The 21,299-nt window shown below is 43.4% G+C and overlaps 3 protein-coding genes across 13 annotated transcripts in view; all 3 read right to left on the bottom strand.

The window, feature by feature from the left end:
* The window catches only part of PXK (PX domain containing serine/threonine kinase like), a 68,194-nt gene extending 62,701 nt beyond the window's left edge, over positions 1 to 5,493 (bottom strand). For all 10 annotated transcript variants that reach the window (XM_087431244.1, XM_014793303.2, XM_087431245.1 and 7 more), the window contains exon 1: positions 5,313 to 5,493. In XM_087431244.1, coding sequence (XP_087287370.1) covers positions 5,313 to 5,414 — 102 coding nt within the window. In that variant the 5' untranslated portion in view covers positions 5,415 to 5,493. The remainder of the gene's footprint in view (positions 1 to 5,312) is intronic.
* A 5,429-nt stretch (positions 5,494 to 10,922) lies between these two features.
* HTD2 (hydroxyacyl-thioester dehydratase type 2) lies at positions 10,923 to 13,390 on the bottom strand. Its single transcript, XM_087431240.1, has one exon. The coding sequence runs from the start codon at positions 13,388 to 13,390 to the stop codon at positions 12,884 to 12,886; it is 507 nt and encodes a 168-aa protein (XP_087287366.1). The 3' UTR covers positions 10,923 to 12,883.
* A 29-nt stretch (positions 13,391 to 13,419) lies between these two features.
* RPP14 (ribonuclease P/MRP subunit p14) lies at positions 13,420 to 21,051 on the bottom strand. 2 transcript variants are annotated; one of them, XM_087431241.1, is made up of 7 exons: positions 20,913 to 21,028; positions 19,944 to 20,016; positions 17,534 to 17,631; positions 17,358 to 17,442; positions 14,554 to 14,630; positions 14,032 to 14,110; positions 13,420 to 13,567 (listed from the first exon to the last, which is right to left on the bottom strand). In XM_087431241.1, the coding sequence occupies exons 3-7, from the start codon at positions 17,608 to 17,610 to the stop codon at positions 13,511 to 13,513; spliced, it is 375 nt and encodes a 124-aa protein (XP_087287367.1). In that variant the 5' UTR covers positions 17,611 to 17,631; positions 19,944 to 20,016; positions 20,913 to 21,028; the 3' UTR covers positions 13,420 to 13,510. The 2 variants fall into 2 exon arrangements, with proteins under 2 accessions (XP_087287367.1, XP_014648783.1); XM_014793297.2 differs by lacking the exon at positions 19,944 to 20,016 and having other exon boundaries at positions 20,913 to 21,051.
* Between the last annotated feature and the right edge of the window lie 248 nt (positions 21,052 to 21,299).

Below are 21,299 nucleotides of genomic sequence, written 5' to 3'. Positions count from 1 at the left end.
TCAAAGCAATGTGGGCAGCCTTGTTTAGACATCATCAACAGAAGTGCTGCAACAAGCGGGCGGAACCATGGCTAAGGTTGAAGCACCCTGCTTTCTGGCACAGAGCCCTTTGCCCTTGCCCTGGGCCACCCTGTCTAATAAACCATCTAGACACATACACCTCAATGCACTAGGCAAGCTGCAACCTACAGCAATTTTTTTCCCACTAACAGGATGTAATTCATCTATTGTTCTAAATATTGGGTCTTCTTAAAGTAGGGAATATACGGTAGTGTAGCGCTTTTTTTTTGGTGAGGAAGATCGGGCCTGAGCTAACATCCAACGCCAATCCTCCTCTTTTTTTGCTGAGGAAGATTGGCCCTGAGCTAACATCTGTGCCCATCTTCCTCTACTTTATATGGGACGCCACCACAGCATGGCTTGATAAGCGCTGTGTTGGTGTGCACCCAGGATCTGAACCTGTGAACCCCGGGCCACCAAAGCCGACTGCGCGCACTTAACTGCTTGCGCCACGGGCCCAACCCCTAGTGCATTTTTTAGATGCACATGTCTCACCAACTAAAATAAGTAATTCTCCAGGTTTACAGTTTTTAACATTTTTCCAACAGTGATTCTTACCCTAAGATCCATAGCCTAAGAGCAAGCTTCAAGTCACTGAGGGTCTGAGAGGTTATATAAACATATGTACAAGGGTTTATGGAGAGTTTGTCTCTCTGATGAGAACCTTAAAGGAACTGGATCCAAAGAGCTAAAAAACTTGTGCTTAGAATATATCCTGAGTTTAGCATCTTGCAATGTCATAAAACTTTCCAGGGTGAGGGCTAAGGGGTTCGGGGCTTCTTTTAGGGGTAACGAAAATGTTCTAAAATTGATTATGGTAATGGATACACAACTTTGTGAATAAGTTGTATACCTTAAATGGGTAAATTGTATGGTATGTGCATTATATAAAGCTGTCCTCCCACCCAAAAAAAAAACTTTCCAAGAAGACTCCTATTACTCTGCACGAATTCCCCAAACTAACATTATGTTTTTTTGTGTGTGTGTGTGTGAGGAAGATCGGCCCTGAGCTAACATCTGCCAATCCTCCTCTTTTTTGCTGAGGAAGACTGGCTGTGGGCTAACATCCATGCCCATCTTCCTCCACTTTATAGGGGATGCCACCACAGCATGGCTTGCCAAGCGGTGTGTCAGTGTGCACCCGGGATCCAAACCGGCAAACCCCGCCCAGGCCGCCACAGCGAAGCGCGCACACCTTAACCGCTGCGCTACTGGGCCGGCCCCTAACATTATGTTAATAAACAGGGGAAGATTACCTCTTGGCCACCAAAAAATGGCTAGTTCCCCACTGTATCTCCAGCATGTGCCTGGCACGTAGTAGGCACTCAACACATTTTTGTTGAATGAATGAGTGTTGTTGAATAAATAAACTGTGCAGGAATGCGGTTTCCAAAAGTCAAAGGCTCAAGGAGAGATCCATTTTCAGTAAAGATCTTCACATGTAATATTATCTTTTGTAGATTTTTTAAGTGTTCTCTATTATGCCTCAAATATCACTAAAATTATCTTTTGTTTCTCAAGAACAAAATGCACCAAATGCAGAGTAAATGGGCCCTGATATGGGTGAACCTCACAGAAAAATATTTAAAAAGGAGAAAACTGAGATTAAGAGATACACACTACAGGGTCGGCCCCGTGGCTTAGGGTTAAGCGCGCACGCTCCGCTACTGGCCCACGGTTCGGACCGCGGGCGTGCATCAACCCACCGCCGGTGGGGCCATGCTGAGGCGGCATCCACATACAGCAACCAGCAAGATGCGCAACTATAACGTACAACTATCTACTGGGGCTTTGGGGAGAAAAAGGGGAAAAAAAAAAAGAGGAGGATAGGCAATGGATGTTAGCTCAGGGCTGGTATTCCTCAGCAAAAAGAGGGGGATTGGCGTGGATGTTAGCTCAGGGCTGATCTTCCTCACAAAAAAAGATACACACTACAGCATACTGACCAGCAAAATCAGATATTCATATTTGATAACAACCTTCTCCAAAACTTTCGTTTTCCTCGGGTTTCTGTTTCAGCTAGGTATGCATCTTTTCAGTCCATTGACTTTAAAAGTTTTCCCTTTCACAGAGCCAAGAACTTATACAGTTCCCTAGTCTTTTCTCTTAGTCCTCCCAAACTTTCCCACAATTCACCTGTGTGGCTTTTGAGTAGAATTCCTTTTGCTTGGAAAAGCCTTCCCTTTCCTCCCGCCCTACACTCAAAGCATCCTCTCCCTAAATACTGTCCTTTCTGGTTTTATGGGAGCTTCATTTCCTTGCAGCAGAAGCCTGGTCTATTTCCTGAAGCTAAATTCATTGTGCTCCATAAAAGTGAAAATAAAATCATTCAAACCACAGTCAGGCACAGAATCACCTACCAACCTGCGCCCTTTCTGCCAGTTACTTATCCCAATACGGCTGTCCGGTGGTGACCTTGTGTTCTCTTCATCCCTCTGGCATTGTATTTCCAATCCACAGCATTTCTCTCCCAAGTCCACAAATCCTAAGCCATATGTAACCTAAAGTTTTCTGCTATAAATTCTGTTTCCCAAGACTAAACAGCCTTGATAAATGAAAGGAACTATGGACAGAAATCAGCTGACTTGCAATAATAACACTTCAGTGTGTTTAACCCTTTGGATATATGTCGCCAGAGAGTGAACAGATGGAAGAAGGAAGGAATGCACTTTACAAATACTTCATAAAGATTATTTCCTTTGATCTTTGTAACAACTGTGGGAGGCAGGCAGGGCAGGCATTTATTACCTCATATACAAATGACGAAACTAAACATCAAAAGGTTAAGTAACTTGCCCAACCAATGTCACATGACTAGCAAATGTCAGCCCAAACCTCTATTAAGGTGTTGCCTCTTCCAACCCAAAGGCTGTCTACTGTATACTCTCTCTGTATGTTTCTGTCCTACAGCCAAGGAGCAACTTCCTAGAGATTCAGCATTTCAAAGGGAGGATGGCCCTCTGACTTTTGGGATACCATCTCCCTTCCCCTAACTGGAAAGCCACCTTCAACTTTCTCAATAGAAAACAATGCCTTTTTCTTCTATATACCACCCTTAACAACTACTTCTTTCCAAAATAGTTTCCAACAGTTCCAGTTTTAAAGGGACTTACTCATAAGGCACTAAGAGTCCAAAAAGTTTGCATCAGCATACGATTTTCTACAAAAGCTCAGGGCTGATGCAACATTTCTCAGTCTCAGATTTTACAGCTAAAATGACAAGAACACAGAAGAGTCAAAAATTACGCAAGACAATGCTACATTTTTTTACTCCACCACATCTGCCTCTGTGCGTCTCCTGTGAGTCACTGTCTTTTGTGTTCAGTCATCATTATAGGAACTGCCATTCTCTACCCTAAATTATTTTACTTTATTTCTTAAGGAAAAGCTCTCCAATAAAAATGGAATTTTATTACATATTTCACCACCTTGCTGAAGCACTGACCCCTTAACTTAGTGCCTCAGATGCCATGTTGTTCCAATTTTCATCACTGCTATTTTACACAAACAGAAAAAGAGGCCAAGTAAGGTTGCAATTTATTTATTTATTCATTCAACAAACACATGAAATCCTATCAGATGCCAGGGACTAGGACACAAAAATGAATAAGAAGTGTCCCTCCTCTCACAGCCTGGTAGAGAGAAAAAAACCAAAGAAGTAATTACAGAATAAACTGATTAAGGTTAAGGTGGAGGTGAGCACATGGCTTCGGGCAGTGGCCATCATGGAAGGGTTCCTGGAAGAGGTGGTCTGTGAGCATTTATAAGCATCTCTCTCTCTCAATACAAAATAAACCTAAGAGACTCAACCCCACTCCCTGAAAGGTTATAAGATTTACTTGGCAACAGTCAAGTCAAAAATCTAATTTAATAGCAGAATTTATTCTTGACTCTCTGCCCTAAATTTCAACCCTTAACCCATACTCCCTTAGGCACAAATTACAAAGGGTTTAACAAATCCTGTTCTATACAGTGCCTTCTCACAAGTCTGCAGAACAGGATTAAAGATATGCACAATAAAATGAAATGCACTTTTTAAAAATATAATCATTTCTCTAACTGGAAATGAACACTTTGCATTCCAAGCCCTACAAAGCATGGCTGTCGGAAGAGGAAACTGAGGTTCAAAAAAGTCCCACTTTAATACAACAGAATAAAAGGTCTCTTTGAAGTCACCAGCACAGCTTGAACAAAAAGAGAAACAGAAGGCTATTGTGGGGCTTTAGCCTCCAGATGATGAACCCCAAACACACTGCAATGGTAAACAAACAAGCCTCTGAGCCGGAATCTGATTTGGTGACCTAACAAAACATCACAATTTAAGGAATCTCTCTCTCCCCATTCATTATTGCCCAAAGTCCCACTGGCTGGCAGCTCCTGTTTTTTTGCTGGTTCCTGGGTTTATTGCTTGTAAATTATACTGCATAGTATGCTTTTCAAAAAAAGGTACAGGCAAATGAAAACCACCATGGTTTTAAGGCCCCATAAAAGACAGCATATGTAACAGAAATGAACTCTGCCTGTGTCGACTATGAGGACCTATTACTCCTTTATGCTACTCCAGTGGATTTTAAACTCAAATGAATGCTACCCCTGGCCGCTCAGAAGCAGGTGAGAGGAGGGAAGGAGCCCATTCGTACACCTGCCTCGGCAAGACCCCAGATTGCCTCTCTCACCATTTCCTCGTGCCTCGGCCAAGCAGCCCACCTAGAACTGGGGATGCAGACGCCAGCCACTTTCTTTCTGCTATCCCGACAAGGAGGCTCTAAAATCATATTTCCATGTAGCCGGGCACACTCTTATCCCCACCACTCGGATCCCCCCCAGCTGAAAGGAGGGAAACTCAGCGGCCCCAAAGAGGAGGAGAAGGCTGGAGGCGGGCAGAAGTGGATGAGAGGGTCCTGAGTAATCTTTTTACTCCGCCGGCCCAAGGTGGGCCCGAGAATCCAACACCCCCCCCAACTCGGAGTCCCTTTCCAGGGCTCTGCCGAGTCTCCTTGGCCCTGGGGGCTGCGATCCACACCTTCGGCCCAGGGGGCTGCGGTTCCTACCCTCCGCCCCTCCGGACCTCGGCGATCGCCCGGGCCCCGGGGGCCCTGACCCAGAACCACCGCCACGCCAGAGCCCTCCTGGCCCGGGCCACCGACCTCTGCCCCTGTCCCCGCCCGGGCCCCTGCCCGGCCCGCGCCCGGCCGCCCTCAGCCCTCTGCGGCCCGGGGGCCCCCGCGCCGCCCGACCGGCGGGCCGCGCACCGTGTGGGACTGCAGGCTTTGGCTCGCCTCGATGGCTGCTGTCAGCGGCACCGTGTCGTCCAGCAGCACCTTGCCGGCCGGCGGCTTCTCCATGAAGGCCATCCCGGGACGCCTGTCCGCAGCCGCCGCGGGGCCAGGGGCAGGAACCAGAGGCGCCGACTCCCGCCGCCCGCCGAGCGCCGCCGCCGCCGCCGCCGCTGTCAACACGCGCCGCCCCGAGCGCCGCCGCCACCCGCCGGGCCCGCCGGGTCCTAGTGCCGACCCGCCCCGCCTCCGCCGCTGTCAACACTGGCTGCCCTTCCCGCCGCCGCCTCCCGCCGGGTCCTAGCGCCAACCTGCCACGGTCGCCCCTGACCTGGACCCGCGCCTCCAAGCTCCTCTCAGCGCACCGCACACCTGGTACCTTTAGTACCAGCCCTCAGACCCGGGGACTCTCCACCCGAAGCCGTCACCTCCAGGGATCTTCAGATCCGAAGACACTGCATCCTGAGCCCTGGGATCCTGCAATCCTCAGGCCCCAAGATTCCCAAACCAAGCCTCTCGGTGCTGGGCTTTTCACATTAGGCCCTCAGAGGCTGGGACTGTCAGACCCGAGACCTTTACAACTGGACCCTTCCCACCGAGGCCTCCCAGGCCCAGGGACCCTACGATCCAGAAAAAGGCCCTTCAGGATGGGACTCTCATTCTGAGCCCTACAGACCCCGAGACTTTCTAAAACAAGCCCCTCAGATTCAGGTTTTGCGGGAACCCTTGAACCTGGCTCTTCAGACCCAAGAACCTAAGAGATGGGCCCTCAGAATTGGACCCCACAGTTGGAGCCCTTGGACTCTAGAACCCTCAGACCCAAGCTCTTTGAACTGGGGTCCCTAAAAACTGGACATTGGTCCAGGGACTCCCAGCCTCTACCCTTGGCCCCAGCTCTTAGCTCACAAGACCTTCAACCCTGAGAACCCTCAACCAAGATGCCTCAGACTTGGAGTCCTCAGTCCCACTATACTGTCTCCAAGAACCTCAAACCCAGAGCCAGAGAACTTCACAATCAACTTCTCAGCCCCAAATTTGTCCTACAGTCTGCCTGAACCCAAGGCCACAATCCTGGCACCCCACCCCCACCCCAAAACACACACACAGAAATCTCACCCACAGTGCTCTCTCCCAGAGCAGCATCCCAGGACAGTAGAGAGAGTTAGACTTGGATTAGCTAACCAGATCTCCAGGTCTCTGGCATTTACCAGCTGTGTGACCTTGAGTGAGTTACCCAACCTCTCTGAGCCCCAGCTCCCCCTCTGCAAAATGGAGATAATAATACCTGTATGAAAAGGTTGGTATGAGGAATGCAGTAGGATAGGAAGGGGCTTGGCACATAATAAAAGCTCAAACAATATTAGTTTCTTCCTTCCCCTACAGTTCACAGAATGGAAGGTTTCTAACTCTTAAATTCGTCTCCCCTAAATTTCTACATTTCAGACAAGAGAACAAAGTTTCTTGGTAACCACCCCCGCAACACACACACCAAAATTTGACGTCACAGCAAAGGCCTAGATGATATCTAAAGGGTACCCCCCCCCCAATCTCAAGCTTAATGGGATTGTTGGGCAACCCTAAGTGGCCAGGTAGCCATAATATGCTGACTTAAGGGCCAAGACCCAGTGGAGAGACATGTGAAGAGGGAAACATGGAACTTCATGATTCAGTCCTAAAATAATCAGAACTGTTCCTACCTTCCATTTTTGTCCCAGTGTTTAAAAGCAGCAGTCTATTAAAACAAAACCATATATCATCATTGAGGGAGGATTCAACTTTTTACTTCCATTTCTTAAAGGCAAATGGATTATTTCATTGCCAGAATCATAAAAACCAAAATTCTGCTTTAATTACTACTCCCGTCATGATATGGACTGACCAAGACAAGGCTCTTCTCACGTACTGCTGGTGGGAATATATATTGGTTCAACCTTTCTGAAATTCAATAAATTGTTGAATTTATTCATTCAACAATTACTTACTGAGTACTTACCATGTAATAGGCCTTGTGCAAGGAGCTGGGATTTGACAATACATATCAAGGGCTTTGAAAATGTTCTCAGGGCCGGCCCTGTGGCTTGGTGGTTAAGTGCGCGCGCTGCAATGCTGGTGGCCCGGGTTCGGATCCCGGGTGCGCATCGAGGCACCGCTTCTCCGTCCATCCTGAGGCCGAGTCCCACATACAGCAACTAGAAGGGTGTGCAGCTATGACATACAACTATCTACTGGGGCTTTGGGGGAAAAAAATAAATAAATAAAATCTTTAAAAAAAAAAAAAAGAAAATGTTCTCACCCAGTAATTCCACCTCTAAGAGGATATATACTAAGGAAATAATCAGAGATCAGTGCAAGTACATTAGCACGCAAGGATAAATATCTAACAAACAGGGAATCGGACAAATCATGGTACAATCATAAATAGAATATTTTACAATGATTAAATATCAGATTATCAAAGAATATTTTTTTTTTAAAGATTTTATTTATTTTATTTTTTCCCCCCAAAGCCCCAGTAGATAGTTGTATGTCATAGCTGCACATCCTTCTAGTTGCTGTATGTGGGACTCGGCCTCAGGATGGACGGAGAAGTGGTGCCTCGATGCGCACCTGGGATCCGAACCCGGGCCACCAGCATTGCAGCGCGCGCACTTAACCACCAAGCCACAGGGCCAGCCCTCAAAGAATATTTAATGATGTTGGGAAATGCTCTTGATATAATAGTGTGAAAAAAAAATTCAACTGAGTAATTTGAAGATCTAATTGGCTTTATTAAACAATTCATGAAGGGGGCAGTATCCCTCCTGGCAAGTAGAGAGATTCTCCAGGAATTGTACAAAATGGAAGGTTTCTATGGGCAGAGAGAGAGTTGGGCAAGGAAGTTACTAGCTGAAGAAAAGAAAGCATTGTTTCAGGCCAGGACTTCTCCTTTTGGGGGAAGGGGTTTTATCATGCAGATTACCTCACTAGTGCTCATCAGGAAATTTCAGGTTGATTGTTAAAAAGGTCACATTCCTGGGATCCGTTGAAACTGTAATTAAGTCTTGGTTTGTTTTCCTGGAGGCAAATGATTCCATTTTGGGCCTGTTATTTATTTTTTAACAATAGCACTGTAAGTGAAACAGGCAATACATGCATTTGTATTATCTCAAGTTTAAAAAATATATTTATAGGAAAAACACCAGAAGGAAACACACCAAAATATTAACTGAGGGTCTCTAGGAAGTGGGACCATGATGCTTTTTATTTTTATGCTTTTCTATATTTTTCAAAATGTCTCTAATAACGATATTTTATTTGTTGATTATGAAAAAAAAAATCATACAACTGAGTTGCAAAAATCCTAAAATAGCAACCTTGTCTAGTCTTCCTTACTAGGAAAAGGAAACCGAAAGTGAGAAATCAGATATTTGAGGGAGTGAAGCCAGAGACTAACTCACAATGGAGCCTTTCCCTTTCTCGGGAAATTCTTGCCTGAAGTAAGCCACTCAGAATAAATACAATGGTGAGCCTTCTAACTGCATTTTCATCAACCCAAATCAGTGCCTTGTCAGTGATCCCCTGAGGATCCGAGACTTAACTGGATCCCTAGATCCTCTGGAGACCAGGCCCCAAACCCTACAGCCTCAACATCCATTTGGCTTTTGAAATGGCTCATGCTGAATGTGGGGAGACCCTCCCCAGGCCAGAGCTGATCTGAATCAAATCAGCTTTGTTTCCAGTCTCAGGCTGAGTAACGCTAATGAGGTACGTGGCACTTCAGTTTTTGCCACATACACAACTACTCAGGGCTAGCAGTAAAAAAAATTATATTCGTGTATGTTGCCAAGCGTTTAGATGCCCCACAGGTTATCTAAAGACCTGGCAACTGCTTTACAAATCAAATCATAGAAGCTTGTGAAAAACTCAGTGCTTCCTAAGCAGCATCGCCTCCCAACTCAAAATTTTCTTTCTTTAAATATTCATGATCTGGAGAGAAAACAATAAAATTCAACTCACATTTGATCATTCTTATCTCCCTTACGTGTTGATATTTTTCCATCACATAGCAGAATTTTGCCCAGGGTTTATAAGAAGGTCATATGAACTCTGTATAGCTAAGAGCCACCCTAGAAATTGATTATGCCCTAGAAGTTGACTGTTTGTGGGCCCCCCTATTAATCCTGTTCTGCGTATGTAGTGTCAATGTTAGTCTCGGGTTTTCTTATGATTTTAAACTTAAATGGTTTCTTCTAGTTGATTTTGCTCCAACCGAAAATTTCTCCGAAGATGTTGAGAATTCTTGTTTCTGCTGTTTGTAATCCAAAGGAAGACAAGCCAAGAACAAAGGAAGTGAAACATCTGGGACCCTGGAGATAGTCAAGTACAGCCCAAACGTAATTCCACAGCACTCCTATTCTGCTCAGATAGAGCCAGTTAATAAATTATGCCAACACATGAGGCATTCAGAGTGGCACAGCTGCTCAGAGTGACAGTCAACCTTTGGTAGAGTATGTTTTAATATAAAAACTATTATAGATGTAATTTAATAGCAATTTTCTTTGGGAATAAATTGGTCTATGAATCATACTCTAAGAACATAAAATAAAAATGACTAATAATTCAGCACAAAATGAAAATCAGTGGTTACCTAAGAAGTACCAGTGTTCATTTAGCAATTTCTTCTTTTTCTAGATGAATGCACAGGTCAGGTACACAAGATGAATGGTGGCTGTGGTGAGGCCTTGTCCCCGTTGCTACTCAAAATTTGCTGCTCAGAAAAAGAAATGAGCGGCATTTCACCAATATGGAAATGTTTCTAATAGAATATAAAAATCTGTTAAGCAATTTTCCAGTACATTAGGCTGAAATTGCTTAAGATGGGTATATCTTTCTGTGGCAATAAAATATTGCATAAATTAGTCTTATAATGCCCCTATGTGGAAAGTCCTAGTATAATTCGGCCTGCTATTTTAGTCAGTACTTTTGTACTCAATTCCTCATGTGACCAAGTACAGTCAAGGCCACGTCTCAGTTGTCTGGGAGAGGATTTCCTAATTTGAGGGTCACCATGCTTTCACTTGAAAAGTCATTCCTTCTGGCAGCTCATACAAGGTTCAAAATGACCAGCCAGTTTTCCATATAGCCAGCTTTAACAAAGCATGAGTGGTTTGAGAATCTTGGCTCTGAGTAAAAATAACAAGTCATCCTTTACAGAGAAGTATCCCTAACTTCTTGCCTACTTCTCTATTCCAACTTTTTATTGATTTACAGAGATCAAAGACGACCACGACACCTAGGGAGCATTAAAAACATGCAAATGCTCCTGTTGAGAAGCTACTTCTGAGTTACACAGCATAAATCACTATCAGCCAGATCTGACATCCCTCCCTCCCCACTGGACTTGGCCTGAACATAATTCTTCATCTTTAGAATAACTCTTTCAGTAATTCTGCTCTGAAGACAAATAATCACTGAATGTCAACTTAGAAAAAGGATAGGAGATAGGTATGGGTGGAAGCCATCAAGTAATAGTATATAGGAAAACGCTACAACTGTAGCAGGGAATAAGATCTAGCACATTCTGAATATAAAAAGAATTCTATAGAATGGTGGTTCCAAATACTTTAATGCCACATAACAAGATACTATTATAGAAACTGACAGTGCTCCTGTAATAGCAACATTGTAAGATCCAAGGGTGATAGAAAAAAGAAATGCTTTGGAGCAAGGCAGGCCCCAGTTTGAATCTCAGCTCTACTGCACGCTAACTGTACAACCTTGGGCAAGTCACACAGCATCAGACTGTCTTCTCACCTATAAAATGGAACAACGTTAACTTAACTTCACAACGTTGTTTCCAGGATTAGTTTATGTAGAAAACTGGCTCATCAGACCTTGAAAAAATAGTAGCTATCAGTGTTGATGATCACATTACCCTCCATTTATGGACTCTACTTCAAGACTGCTGCCAAGGCCAGAGAATGAGTTCTGCAGGAGTAGGCAGTCTCGGCTTCGAGTCCCTCTTTTGTGCCTCAAGTTCCCCACTTCGTTTTCCAGTGTTATATCAAATTTTCAGCATGTGTAGTATTTCACTTGTAAATAAGCTTTCTTCAGGTGGATCTGAGCCTGCACATGCTGCCTGTTCTGAAACTCATGAGAATGGCATCCTTGCTTCTCACATGGATTTTGGTCTTTTCATCTCACCGTCACAAACTAGAGTATGGTACAATATTAAACCATTTTAAAACACTTTATTTATATGCATCACTGCCCTCTAGTGACTAGAATAATTCTTTCTAGTAATCCATTTAACTGATCCCTTGATGTAAAATAAATAAATAAATTAAAAATCTAGTTACTGATCCACCAGCAGGAGAAAAACCTTTTTTCCAGGTAACATGGGTTGATCCAACCAATTAAACTTGATCTTACCTTCCTGATCAAAGCATCTAGCTGTGGTTTAGAGACACTGTCTAAAACCAAAGAGCACAGGTAGACCACATGTATGTTCCATTACAGATTCTTGTCTTAAAAGTGATGGCTGTGTTGGAGATGACCATTTAGTACTAACACATGAGGCACAATGTCTTCAATACCCCTCAGCTCTTAAGAAGCTGGCCTCCATGTGTTCCTTATACTTTTTATTTCTTTTAATATTTTACAACACACAAACATTATTTATATAATGGGGGGGAACAACCCACAATATTTTCAAGGGAGGGAAAAAATAATCTGGATTACTAAAATAGAAACTTTGCATTCAAGATCTGTTCCAGGTTTAGAATACCAATAGAGATTGGTTGACGTCCTGAAAGATTGGTCTGTTTTCTGTTTAACTGTGGGCCAGTTAGCTTTAAACTCTGGACAACCTCTAATCTCATTCACAGGGGAGAATGGACAATAACAGTTAGCTACTATTTACAGGCTAGGCCTCGGCTTAGCTACTTGTAGCTAGGCTGAAAGATTTTACATAACTGAGTCCAAACCTGCACACAAGCCCTTCTCTCAATTCAGGAAAACCATGTGAAAGGCAAGTGCCACTGAAGGTTGAGCAAGATGCCAGCTTGGTGTAAACAGTAACAAATTACAATAAACTCTGACCTGGAAACTACTGAAAAACAGGAACTAAGAATATTTACCGGTAAAAGGTAGGTGCTCAAAGATGACCCAACTTCTATCGTTGCCTTCAATAATTAAATGCCAGCTAGTTACAAATGCAGTGAGAAACTTATATTCTACACAGATATAGGTAGGTTTATTACCTTTATGCAAATCTAACTAGGTTTCAAATCCTAAAAGTAGAACCTTTAGCTAAATGAAAAATTTCCCAATACTTTTGTCATTTTTAAAAACCTAGACAAATGATGAATATACTCACATCCGTGTGAAGCATAAGGCCAAATTGGAAAGTAGACATCTGAACACCCCTCCACGTGTTCCCCTCCCCCAGTATGGGTTTCTGGATCTCTCAGCCACTCCTTGGTGAAAAGCAGCAATCCCTGTTTTCCTCAGAGACTCTTCAATAACAATAATATTAATGCCTGAATTTGCATCTTTAAACACATATTTCAGGATTTGGGAGCTTCTGGGACCATAACTTTAACCCAGCCTTCCATAACAGTCTTTTGACTTTCTATTACAAAACATGACACCGCAATAACAGCAATGAACCGCTTCAGCTTTTTCACTTCTGCAGAAGCTGAAACAACTTCTCCAACATATAAAGGGGCTGGAAATTTAATTTCCTGGGAAAGAAATACACAACCTGGCCCTGGCATTTTAGTACCCAGTAGAGCTGAAATAAGTCCATTGATCAAAACTCCATGTACAATTGTCTTTCCAAACTTGGTGTGTTTTGCAAAATCTTCATTTAAATGCAAAGGATTGACATCTCCCGTTAATTCTGAGAAGGTAGCCACGTCCCTCTGTGTGAAAGCCCTGCTGAGTTCAGCCCGGTCTCCAACTCTGATGTGCATATGCTGCAAGTGCTGCCTGCTTAACACTGCTTGGTTTAGGCGGATTCTCCTCTGAAGCCCACCCCACCAAAGGCAATGGCTGGAAATTACTGGGAACATCTTGCAGCACCCCCAAATTCCACCAACAGGAGCTTTTAGCCTGCTTCAGTCTTCAAACATTATGCTGGTACCAAAAAGTTCTTTTGAGAGCAGAGGAATGTTGCTGAAATTGAAGACTACTCAATCCAATACTAGTTCCCTACTATTACCAGATAATGCAAGGAGAAATGGAGAAACCTATAAGAGAAAGAAAAAAGTTAATGCAATATCAGGAGAAAACTGCACTGAAACACAGAACAATGTAGAAACATGCCCAGTTTTACAGAATAAGCCAAGCTGACGGAGTAGCATTTTAAAGAGCATCCTGAGCATCTAAGCATCCTTAGATCGACAAGTGGTCATAAGCTCAGAAAGAGCATTCCAATATATAAGACACTAAGCATTAAGCTATAAATGAAATATTAAGACTTTTCCACAAGAGTTCCAAGTTTTATCCCAAACTATCTCCCATATAATCTAAAATCTAAGTACTTTGTCTCATACTTTTGGAAGCAATGAAGTCCTGGATTGCCACCACCACCCCCAGGTGGATGATGGGAACCATACTAAAATTATGCAAGCACAAAAATGGGACATATATTAAAAAGCAGTTTGATCCACTACTCAGCCTCATTTGGAATATGTGAAGGAATAGTCTTTACCTGAATCACTCTGAAAGCACATTTCTTGCCTTTATAGGATCCTAACAGAGTCAAAGAGCTCCATAATTTGACAAGACCACTGTGGAAAGATCAAGAAAGCACAAAGATTTGTCCCTGCAACACTTCTCTTGTACTTTTGTTTGTGATGCTCCAGAAAGTAGTTTCTACCAGAAAACCTAATTTAAATGAGAAAACTTTAAAAGTAAAAGCATAGTATGTCAAAGGCAGAGAAAAAAATGAAGCTCAACTAGGAATGTTTCTAAAATATACATTTCTGAGTTTGCAACCCATGACCATCAATTGGGAAACACTACAGTTGTAAGCAAATCACAAGTTTTGCTCTCTAGAGTGTAAGCTCCTGATGGGTGAATGTTCATATTCTCCCCAGTTTAAACTTCCAAAAGCTGCTCAGAGCTCACAACGACAAAACTCTTCTCACTCTCAGAAGAGAGCATTTCTGCTCTATTTCTCCATCCGTCTCTCCGCTCTGTTATACTAGAAATGTACCACTGTCTGTCGTACCTGCTACATATTCTTAAGATGGCTGACGAGGTCCTCTCTTCGTAGGTCAGGATGTCCAAGGGTAAGGCAGCATCAACCTAAGCATGGAATAATGCTGTTAGCAGACTATTATCATCATTACCCTTGAACTCTAATAACCAATCCTGTCAACTGCTTTTCTCCTCCAAAAAAACAGTATTTTATTTAATGGTGCTGCAGTACTGAGCCTGCTTATTTACAACTTCCCCTGCCTGGAATGTTCTTCCTGGACTTCCTCACGTTGCTAATGCCTCTTCATCCTCAAGGCTTCGTTTAAATTGTTCCTTCTCTGATCCCCGACATTAAGCTCAATTGCTTACTATGTTCTTTCACGCACAGGACCCACATACTTCCTCTTTCATAATACTCATCATTCTTCCCATTAATTGTTCGACACGGTTTCCTATTAAAATAACCAAGACCATCAGTCCATGAGGCAGAGGCTATGTCTGTTTGTTTACAGCTATATCCCCAAGAACCAGGTTTTATACTTGACACATAGAAGGTGCACAGATTTTTCTTTCTTAAACTTTTTATTTCAAAAAATTAGAGTCAGAGGAGATTGTAAAGAAATGTACAGGAAGGTTCCATACACTGTTCACTCAGCCTCCTCTAATGTCAACATCTTGTATACCTATAGTACAGTATCAAAGCCAGGAAACTGAAATTGATAACCCAGAGTTTATTCAGATTTTACCAGTTACACATGCACTCATATTTGTTTGTTTGTGTGTATATGCATAGTTCTATGCAATTTTACCACGTAGGTAGTTTCATGTAACCACCACCACAGTCAAGATAAAGAACTATACAACCACCACAAGGCTCTCTCCTTCCACTCCTTTATAGACAAACCCACTCCTCATTCCCATCCCTAACCCCAGGCAACCACTAATCTTTCTCCAGATTATATAATTATGTTATTTCAAGAGCACTATATAAACGGAATCACCCAGTATGTTACCTTTTGGGACTGGCTTTTCACTCAGCATAACTCTCTGGAAATTCAGTTAAGCTGTTATGTGTATTGGCAAGAAATTTTCACATACTCAGGTATATAGGGTAGCTATTCTGGTTTAAAACTGATTTGGCTTGCACTAAAGAAGCCTGACTTATGGCCTACCAAACACACACACTGTACATCTGCTTTAACCATTAAAGAATGCATTAAACATGATCTCAAAGTAAAAGAATGCACTCTTTGAAGATAAGAATGCATACTTCCCCTCCTACAATGCCAGTATCAGTAACACCCACATCAGTACTCCTGAAGTTCCCTTTCCCTGTCATCAGGGTCATGCTGACCTGCTAATTTGCAACTGAATACCTCTTTCAAACTTTGATGAATACATATCCTGGGCCTGTTTAATGTATGTTCTTTGTTTTAAAAAGGTATAAAACTACTGAAAACCATGTTTCTCTGGAATGCTTTCTTCCTTTGTGGAGACTGCCTTCCTGGGTTATAATGCTCAGCTTGGCTCAAGTAAAGCCTTATCTCTTTTACAGATTGGCTACTGATTATTTGCACTGACAGTATCAGTAGTTTGTTCCTTTTTATTATTGAACCTATTCCACGGTAAGAATGTACTATAGTTTAACTATTCACCCACTGAAGGACATCTGGCTTATTTCTGCTTTTGGGTTCTTCTTAATATAGCTGTTATGAACATGTGTGTACAAGTTTTTGCGTGAACATAAGTTTTCATTTCTCTGGGATAAATGCCTAGGTGTGCAATTGCTGGTTGTATGGTAGGTGCATGTTTAGTTTTTTTAAGAAACTGCCAAACCATGTTCCGAAGTGGTTGTACCATTTTACATTCCCACCAGCAATGTATGAGTGATCCAGTTTTTCCGCATCCTTGACAGCATTTAGTGTTACCACTATTTTTTATTCAGTCCTTCTGTTAGGTGGGTGGTGATATCTCATTGTGTTTTTAATGTGCATTTCCCTAATGGCTAACAATGTTGAACATCTTTTCATTCATGTGCTTCTTTGCCAACTGTACATCCTTTTTAGTGAAATGTCTATTTATCTCTTTTACCCCTTTTCTAATTGGATTGTTTGGTTTTTTACTACTAAGTTTTGAGAGTTCTTTATATATTCTAGATATTAGTCCTTTATCAGATATGTGGTTTGCAAATATTTTCCCCCAGTCTATAATCTGTCTTTTCATCCTCTTAACCAAGTCTTTTGCCAAGTTTTAACTAAGTCAAAGTTTAAGTTTTTAATTTTGATGAGGTGCTTAGCAGATTTTGATTTGATAGAATATATGAATTAGGAAATAACTTCCTGAGAATCATGTCTTTGTTCTCTCTCAAAACTCTACTTGTTTTCAAGTGAATGCTAAAACAGGACTACTCAAAGTGATGGTCTATGGGAAGACAAAGAACTGCTTTATAATGTACATCAAAAATATCACTAAGCACACTGTTTAGTTCAGCTCAGTCTTTTTCATAAGGAGACCTTCTCCGTAAAGAAAGCGGTGTGCTGATTTACATTCTGGTGAGAGCCACCAATGTTTGCAATGGGTAAAAAAACAGTCTGCAGGTTGCCAGTCTGGACCATACTTTGAGCAGCACTGCACTAAAACAAACATTTGTCTAACAAGTTCCTTGTCAAATAGAAGGCATATTAGAACAAACCTACCAAAAAGTCATCATTTCTGAGTCTGCTTCTGCAATTTCAAACATGGTTTTAAAGTTTTAAAATGATGTTTGGAAAAGTGTTCTTTCAGTATTTCTTACAAAGATCTTAGGAGTGTCTGATGTATCAAGTGATTCCATACCTCCCCAAACAGGTCCTTCAGGGCTGAAACAAGCAGTTGTTTGAACTGTGCAGTATTCAGGCCAACCCCACAATCTTGAAACTCTCTGTAAAAAACATTAAAAAGAAAAAATACGTTGCATTAAATTTCATGCTATTCAGATTCATCAAAAATAGAACGTAGGAGACTGAACTTACAGGCAGACTTTCATGTAGTGGTGCTCGGAGGGATTTTTGTAAACTATTCTTTCATATGTGGTAGCTGGAGCTGGCATCTTTCCCAGTGCTGATCACACCTACATTAAGAATCAAGAGAGCCAGAAAGAAGTGGTATATATACACAATGGAATACTACGCAGCCATGAGAAAGAAGACAAAATCTTGCCATTTGCAACAACACGGATGGACCTTGAGGATATTATGTTAAGTGAAATAAGCCAGACAGAGAAAGACAAACACTGTATGATTTCATTCATATGTGGAAGGTAAACAAACACATGGATAAAGAGAACAGATTAGTGGTTACCAGAGGGGAAAAGGGTGCGGGGAGGGCGAGAGGGGTAAAGGGGCACCTATGTGTGGTGACAGATAAAAATTAGACTACTGCTGGTGAGCACGATGCAGTCTAGACAGAAACTGATATATAATAATGTACACCTGAAATTACACAATGTTATGAACCAATATGATCTCAATAAAATAATTTTAAAAAAGAATCAAGAGGGCTGGAAACTACCAAGGTACAAGCTATTTTTCACTTTTTTAATGAGAATTTGACCTATTTGATTTTTTAAAGAACTCCTAGTACAGTAACTCATCTAATTCTGGTCAAACTAAGGTTACCTGTACACACACAAAGGAAGTTGCTACATTTTATATATGCCAGACCACTGTACTCTTATTTAAATTCTAATAATATAATACCAGCAAGCATTTGTCCTGAGTACCCAGTTCTGTGCTGAACCATGTCACATGCCTTAGGTCATACGTCTTCAAAGTCATCCTATGAGGTAAAAGCTATTATTATGTCCATTTTTGATAAGAAGACATTGAGGCTTGGCAAAGATAGGTAACATCTGCCCAAGGGCATACTGATTCCAACCACTCCTGAGCCCCATCAAAACCACTCTGGTATGATGCCTCTTAATCAAAAAAAAGTAAAAGCATAAAGGAGTAAAATGTGGGATCTGAAGACCCTCTTCTTGTTTACTTTCAGTCAACATAGAACACATACACAAGAATGAAAGGTGGTAGTTCTGATGTCCCCTCCCATGCTGGATCTGCCTGTGCTCAGGCTGGAGGCCAGGCCTGCGCAGGGCTATTTGGCAGCCCCGTGAAAGACTGAGCTTAAACAGCAAGGGGTTGGAGAAGAGGAATGCCTGGAATGGGCACTCAATGCCATTTCTAACAGATCTGGAACTTTCAAGAACTCAGAACATACATACTGATCCCCCGGTAGAGAATCCCTGTCCTTGGCTCCACTCCCACCTCACTCTCCCTCTGGAGGCTCCTACTTATCCTTCAGATTTTAGCTTAAAGTTCACCTCTTCCAGGACTTTCCCTTTTCAGGGAGACCTTCTTTGACACCTTGTTCTAAGTTAGGTTCCCTTGTTAGGCAATCTCTTAACATTGTCCATTGTTTAAGGCACCAGAAAACTGAGGCCTAACCAAAGAAAGGGATTTTTCCAAGGTCATATAACTACAGACCAGCATTTACAAAAACATCTCTGGGTCAAGCCCAGTTCCAACCACTCCCAGATAACAAGCTCCAGAGAAAATGAAAAATCAGGGTCAAGGAGCTACATCCAACCATCCATTCAACAAACGTGAATATTTACTGTTTGGCACAGAGTAGGTATTCAACAAACACTGAATATATGACCGACTGAATGGTGGTAGTGTTAGCCCTCTACGCTCAAGAGCATCTTCGGTTTCAGGACTGCAGCAATAGTTACTGGGTGCTTCTTTCCCAATCACTAGTCTCCCGACCAGAATGGCAGCAAGAACAAGGACCCTCAATCATTTCATTCATTGCCTGGCACATGACAGGTGTTTTGTTTTTGTTTTTATTTTTTGGTGAGGAAGATCAGCCCTGAGCTAACATCCATGCTAATCCTCCTCTTTTTGCTGAGGAAGACTGGCTCTGAGCTAACATCTATTGCCAATCCTCCTCCTTTTTTCTTTTCCCCCAAAGCCCCAGTAGATAGTTGTATGTCATAGTTGCACATCCTTCTAGTTGCTCTATGTGGGATGCGGCCTCAGCATGGCCAGAGAAGCGGTGCGCCGGTGCGCGCCCGGGATCCGAACCTGGGCCGCCAGTAGCAGAGCGCATTACTCAACCGCTAAGCCACGGGGCCGGCCCATGACAGGTGTTTTTAAAGTGTTACTGAATGCCTCGATGGAGTTGGCTACCCAAGGTAGGGGAACAAGACTGTTCCTGGGCTTAGGATGCCAATAACAATGAAGACTTAAGGAATGTCCTGGAAATGGATAGTAGTGATGGTCACACAACAATGTGAATGCACTTAATGCCAACCAAATGTACACTTTAAAATGGTAAATTTTATGTTATGTATATAAAAAAAAGACTTAAGGGGCAAGTGTTTACCAAGCAGTCACCTCTCCACAGGCCTGAGCATCAGGGTCAAGGTCAGCGACAGCACTGCCCTCTGCAGGGTGTCCTGGGATTAAAGGAGATGATGCCTGAGAAACCCTCCGTACAGCCTGGCATATTCACCAGGCTCACCACAGAAATGTGAGCACCTCTATAGTGTCATCATCATCTTTGAAGGCAGCCTTTTTAATGGATGCAGGGATGCTCATTAACTGATCTGTTAGTAAGAGGTGTCCCTGCCTCACCTTCCCTCCTCAATCTAGTCTCTACAGCCTATTACAACTTATTCAAGCCACGCCATGCCTCTGCTCAAAACCTTGCAATGGTTCCCATTTCGCTCAGAGAAAAGCCCAAGTCCTGACAGCCGCCTGCAAGGCCCTCCCTGAGCTGTACCACCGCTTCCTCCGACGCTCTGACCTCAGGTCCTACCATTCTTCCCTGCTCAACCCCTTCCACCACACGGGCCTCCCAGCTCCTCCTCACGTTTCCCTCCCGCCCCTGGGCCTCGCTCCTAGCGTTTCCGCGGGCTGGGAAGCCTGTTCCTCCAGGTAGCCACACGGCTCACTCCCTCGCCTCCTTCACAGCTTTGCTCAAATCTCACCCCTCGATTTGGTTCAGTGGCTATTCTGTCTAATACGGCACCCACCTCCACCCCCCCCATGCCCCTGCTCTACTTTATTCTCACAGCACTTACCACTTTCTACCATAACTATGTAATTCACTTTTTCTTTCTTTGTACCCCCTCCCCTCCCCAACAGAATGTACCATTCACAAGAAATAGGGATCTGTCTTGTTCACTGCTGTTTCCCAAGAATCTAAAATAGTGCATCGCACACAGGAGGCATTCAATATGTAACTTTTGGACAAAGTCAATAACTTTTTTCTAAAAGCTCAATCGCCTACTGTTGGGTACTTAGTTTTCAACTTTTTTCGACTACTGTCCGCCCCTTATTTAGCGCCCACCTGGCGGCCGGCGCATGCGCTCTGTACACGTGGTCACTCTCAGTCCTCGCAGCCACCCTCTGGTACCGACACCGCGTCGTACGGCAGCCCGGGGAAGTTCCCGGCCGGGCCTCGCCTTCCGCCCGCGGCGTCCTCGGCCGGAGCGGAGAAGTACCTCCGGCCGCTCAGCGCGGCCCGCCGTCGCTCCCGCCTTGCGCATGCGCGCCTGGCGCGGGTGGCCATGCGTCTCCAGCGCGGCCAACTGAGCCCAACCCCGGGAAACAGCCGCTCTGCTGTGGGCTTCCGCCTACCCGCTCTCCCTCCGACCAGCCTGACGCCTCCCTGACGCCTGTTTGCTGCAAGAGTCAGCCAGGGCTTGGAGCTCTCACGTAGAGGCCGGTGCCTGGG

The sequence above is a fragment of the Ceratotherium simum genome, chromosome 5 (assembly GCF_057802395.1).
Source record: "Ceratotherium simum simum isolate JZ-2026a chromosome 5, ASM5780239v1, whole genome shotgun sequence".
Taxonomy (NCBI): Eukaryota; Metazoa; Chordata; class Mammalia; order Perissodactyla; family Rhinocerotidae; genus Ceratotherium; species Ceratotherium simum.
Note: the sequence above shows the minus strand (reverse complement) of the source record. Positions and strands in the feature narration are given on the sequence as shown.

Excerpts from the sequence above, each read along its gene's own strand:
- HTD2 (XM_087431240.1), bottom strand. The coding sequence starts at position 13,390 with ATGTTCCCAGTAATTTCCAGCCATTGCCTTTGGTGGGGTGGGCTTCAG.
- RPP14 (XM_014793297.2), bottom strand. The coding sequence starts at position 17,610 with ATGCCAGCTCCAGCTACCACATATGAAAGAATAGTTTACAAAAATCCC. Across the intron at positions 14,111-14,553 it reads ATCTTAAGAATATGTAGCAG|TGGTCTTGTCAAATTATGGA; the intron begins GTACGACAGACA and ends ATCTTTCCACAG. Across the intron at positions 13,568-14,031 it reads GTGCTTTCAGAGTGATTCAG|GTTTCTCCATTTCTCCTTGC; the intron begins GTAAAGACTATT and ends TTTCTCTTATAG.